This window comes from Priapulus caudatus, unplaced genomic scaffold, assembly GCF_000485595.1.
Source record: "Priapulus caudatus unplaced genomic scaffold, Priapulus_caudatus-5.0.1 Scaffold3, whole genome shotgun sequence".
In the NCBI taxonomy this organism is placed as follows: Eukaryota; Metazoa; Priapulida; class Priapulimorpha; order Priapulimorphida; family Priapulidae; genus Priapulus; species Priapulus caudatus.
The window spans coordinates 1,062,223-1,066,168 of NW_014577064.1; the positions used below are offsets into that span (position 1 = coordinate 1,062,223).

The following is a 3,946-nucleotide window of genomic DNA, read 5'->3' on the forward strand; positions in this document are numbered from 1 at the left end:
AGCAGACCAGCAATAACGACATCAACACTGATTTATCGTTCCACAGAATGACCAGCGATGCAGCCAGACCAGCGCAGATAAAAGCAGTGTGGATGACAACAAGAAGCGCAGATATTTCCCAAAGAAATGTGAGTGAAAAATGCAGTGCCCGCCTTTCGAACCAGGCCTAGCGCTCATAGGGTCTATGCCCCCCAGGGTACTGCCGGAACGTACCCTGGGTACGGTCCGGTATACCGAAACGTACCCTGGTAACTATCTGATAGGGTTAAGGTTAGGGAGTAGGCGTAGGCGACTCCCTAGACTCGTTAGTGGAGTAGGCGAGGTACGGTCCGGCATATTAGATAGTACCAGCAGAGCATATAAATCACGTTGATTTATATGCTCTGGTACCAGGGTACGTTCGGGTATACCGGCAGTACCCTGGGGGACATAGACCCTCTCAGCATAACTAACCGTATTCAATAACACAGTGCAAAGCAAATAATAATACAAATGAATGTACTCATACGTACGTACTCATATACGGACGCCTATATTGTATAAGAACACGAGTACAGATAATTTTACATGTCGATCTTATGAGATCTTTCGTCGTGATATATTAGAATATTAGTACGGTACGTATAAATTGCAATTTGTTCGCGCAACTGTTCGTCTGTTTCCAGACGCCTGCCAGCTGAACATTTTTTGAACGCATCGCATGCACCACTGTCAAGCATATACCACTGAGGAAAAGGACATGGTCGACTGTTAGAGCACAGGAGAAAATAACCACGCAAAATAGCCACGTCTTAAGATATCGTGCCATCAGCAGTGAGAACGCTTAAAATAAATGATAATTTATACTACACATCTATTACAACCGTTTTTAGTACACCTTCGACCGATATAGCAGTACGCTTAATAAAATCACAATAGATAATTAAAAGCACAATGCATTACATTTACCGTTGCTCATCTACATATGCATACTCTATAGTAATTACTAGGGCATTTCTAACCATTCCCAACTAATTTGTTCATGCACATGTGATTGTTATATTACTATGAGTGGGAAATTAAATTGTAATAAATTATTTTCGCACATTTCTATTGCGTTTACTACAACTTATGATGTCTCCCTCCCTCCCTCTCCCTCCCTCCCTCGCACGCTCGCTCCCTCCCTCCCTCGCACGCTCGCTCCCTCTCTCCCTCCCTCCCTCACTCACTCACTCACTCACTCACTCACTCACTCACTCACTCACTCACTCACTCACTCACTCACTCACTCACTCACTCACCCACTCACTCTCACTCACCCACTCACTCCCTCTCTCTCTCACTCACTCTCTCACTCACTCACTCACTCTCACCCACTCACTCTCTCCTCCTCTCTTCTATCCTCTCCTCTCCCTCCTCTTCCCTTCCCTTCCCTCACTAACCATCTTTACCTGTGCCTCTCTTCCCACGCGTTTTCTGCCTCTCCCTCATTAAAACAATTCAGTAATAAAAATGCAATACTTCTGTAATATAAATGCACAAATATAAGGATGGGTGTCTACCGCAACTGTATATCGCATTTACACCCGTTGGTTGAAGGATGAATATTCTCAAGCATCATCAATCATCAGCTCAGTTACATATAGGTCAGTAACATTTACTTGAAAAGCAGGTCACTCAAACAGCTAAAAATTCAAAAACGGTAAAAATAAATACAATAACACGAACAGAGAACAAGAATCAGAGTACAACACCCGCATATCCAAGATTAAAACCATCGAAATTTACAGTAGTTTTTTGTGTGATCATATTGTTCACATAAATGTGTGTCAATCACCTGAGGTATAGTCATTCAACATTACAGAGGCAGACAATTCAACCCGTTTCCTCCCTTTTCAGCTATACTGCCTACACTCGTGCGTGCCTCAGTGAACAGATATAGCTGAAGGACAGAGTAGCCCTAACAAATTAAAAAAAAAAAACTACCTGATATTCTGTTACCAGTCCCCAACTCGAACTAGTTTTTCGCTCTTCCTAATTAATAAACACTATGTACAAAGTCCATTATGACCATAATGTAATCGCGATACAACCTTAGTGCACATATTAAATTCCGCAGCAGCTCTTAATTCTCGGCGTTGATAGAAACGCAGGTGTCGGTCTCTTCATCATCAGATATGGCCGCTCTCGTTGGTCTTGCCTCCCACCTCACACGGCGTTTAGGTCTCTTCAGCAGTTGTGCCATATGCGATACCTGAAAGTCCACTGTAAACTAACATGTGCTTCAAGACACGCAGACCTCGCACATGCAGCTGTCTTGACCAGTAGCTATATACTGTAGTCAAAATATGTCCAAGCTGGTAACGCTCTAACACTTTGTCTAATTTGAAATGTTAGTCTTTACGAAAATAAGCATTTAAGATATAAGGCAATCAGATTTAAAGTAACGAAACCTTTATTAATAAGCTAACTAGCTAGTGAGTGTGAAATGCCATCAATTTTCCTCAACAGAGCTCAAACATCAATGTATCACTGTGATTGCTCTACATATTAATTTTCACATTCTAGTCCACAGTTTAATTACTTAAATACAACCATATATTGTGCACAGAACATTTCGATTATAACTTGATTGTTACACAGAATTATAATGGATCAAATGCAAGAACACTGAAGCATTTATGTCACGTTCTGATTTAGTAAACGTCATAGAATGAAACCCAAGATTAGCTGACAAAACCAAAGTAAATGTCAAATATATAACTAGTTACTACATACAGTATTACACTGTCAATTGTAAACCTACATGCTGTTGGGCTTATAAAGATTAATTGCAATAACTCAGCTTCTTCAATAAAGTTAATGCACTATAGAAAATTACAATGATTTTCCCAGTAAAACATTAGTAAAGAATAACATCACAAAATTTCATGCGAATATCTCATTAGACATATTACAAAAATTGCGATTCCTATCAGCCCAATTTTCATCCATACTCTGCCAATGGAATCATCTACCATACCCCGTTTTGCTTTCGTAAATAAAGTACCATGCTTGAGAACAATTTTAAAGAATACCATGTAGATGGCAGCACCAGCACCTAGAAGACTGCCCACAAGCACATCGCTCCAAAAGTGCTTATTGTCGTTGATTCGAGACAGGCAGCAAAGTGTGGCTAACGTCAGTGATGCTACTTGTATGACTGGCAGCAGGAAGGAAGAGAATGTGATGTTTTTCGGTGACAATTTCGTTTGAAGATACAACTGCAAATACAAGCCAACATATTATCAGCAGTGTCATAATATAGAGGCGTACGACTAGCTCGAAACACCTTCAAGCGGCAGGCATTCCCCGCTGAACTCCGTCAACAGCGTCTCACAGTGAGCTGCCGTTTACTCGCATCGGCCGGGAATGCCTGCCGCTTGACTAGGTGAATGACTAAAACCATGTCTGACGTTCGAAGCTATAACTACGTAACAAGAAGAGGTATCATTACAAGGTAAAGTGTGAGGGCAAGTGGGATGTACAACGCTACTTCTGCTATCATTTTTATTGAGTTTCACGTAATAAATCATAGGTAAACTAGGGCATTGAAATGTTGAATTTCTTGTGTTTCGAACGAGTCATACTCCTCTATATTATGACTCTCCTGATGATATCTTATTTTCTTACCTTTACATCTTGATCATCGTTATGAGAATTTTTATTCTGAGAGTGAGAGAGGAGGGGGAGCGCAACAGAGACAGAGAGAGAGAGAGATAGAGTAAGCATAGAGCGAGAGAGAGAGAAAAAGAGACACAGACAGAGACAGACAGAGAGAGATTGAGTAAGCATAGAGCAAGAGAGAGAGAAAGAGAGAGAGACACACAGACAGAGAGAGATTGAGTAAGCATAGAGCGAGAGAGAGAGAGAAAGAGAGAGAGAGACACAGACAGAGAGAGAGATTGAGTAAGCATAGAGCGAGAGA

General features: G+C 41.2%; 1 protein-coding gene across 3 annotated transcripts in view; it reads right to left on the reverse strand.

Moving 5' to 3' along the window:
• Nucleotides 1–1,335: 1,335 nt before the first annotated feature.
• Nucleotides 1,336–3,946, reverse strand: part of LOC106821151 (lipid phosphate phosphohydrolase 1-like) — a 10,532-nt gene continuing 7,921 nt past the window's right edge. For 2 of the 3 annotated variants that reach the window (XM_014825841.1, XM_014825848.1), the window contains exon 6: nucleotides 2,243–3,242. In XM_014825841.1, coding sequence (XP_014681327.1) covers nucleotides 2,898–3,242 — 345 coding nt within the window. In that variant the 3' untranslated portion in view covers nucleotides 2,243–2,897. The other variant, XM_014825855.1, reaches the window with a different exon arrangement.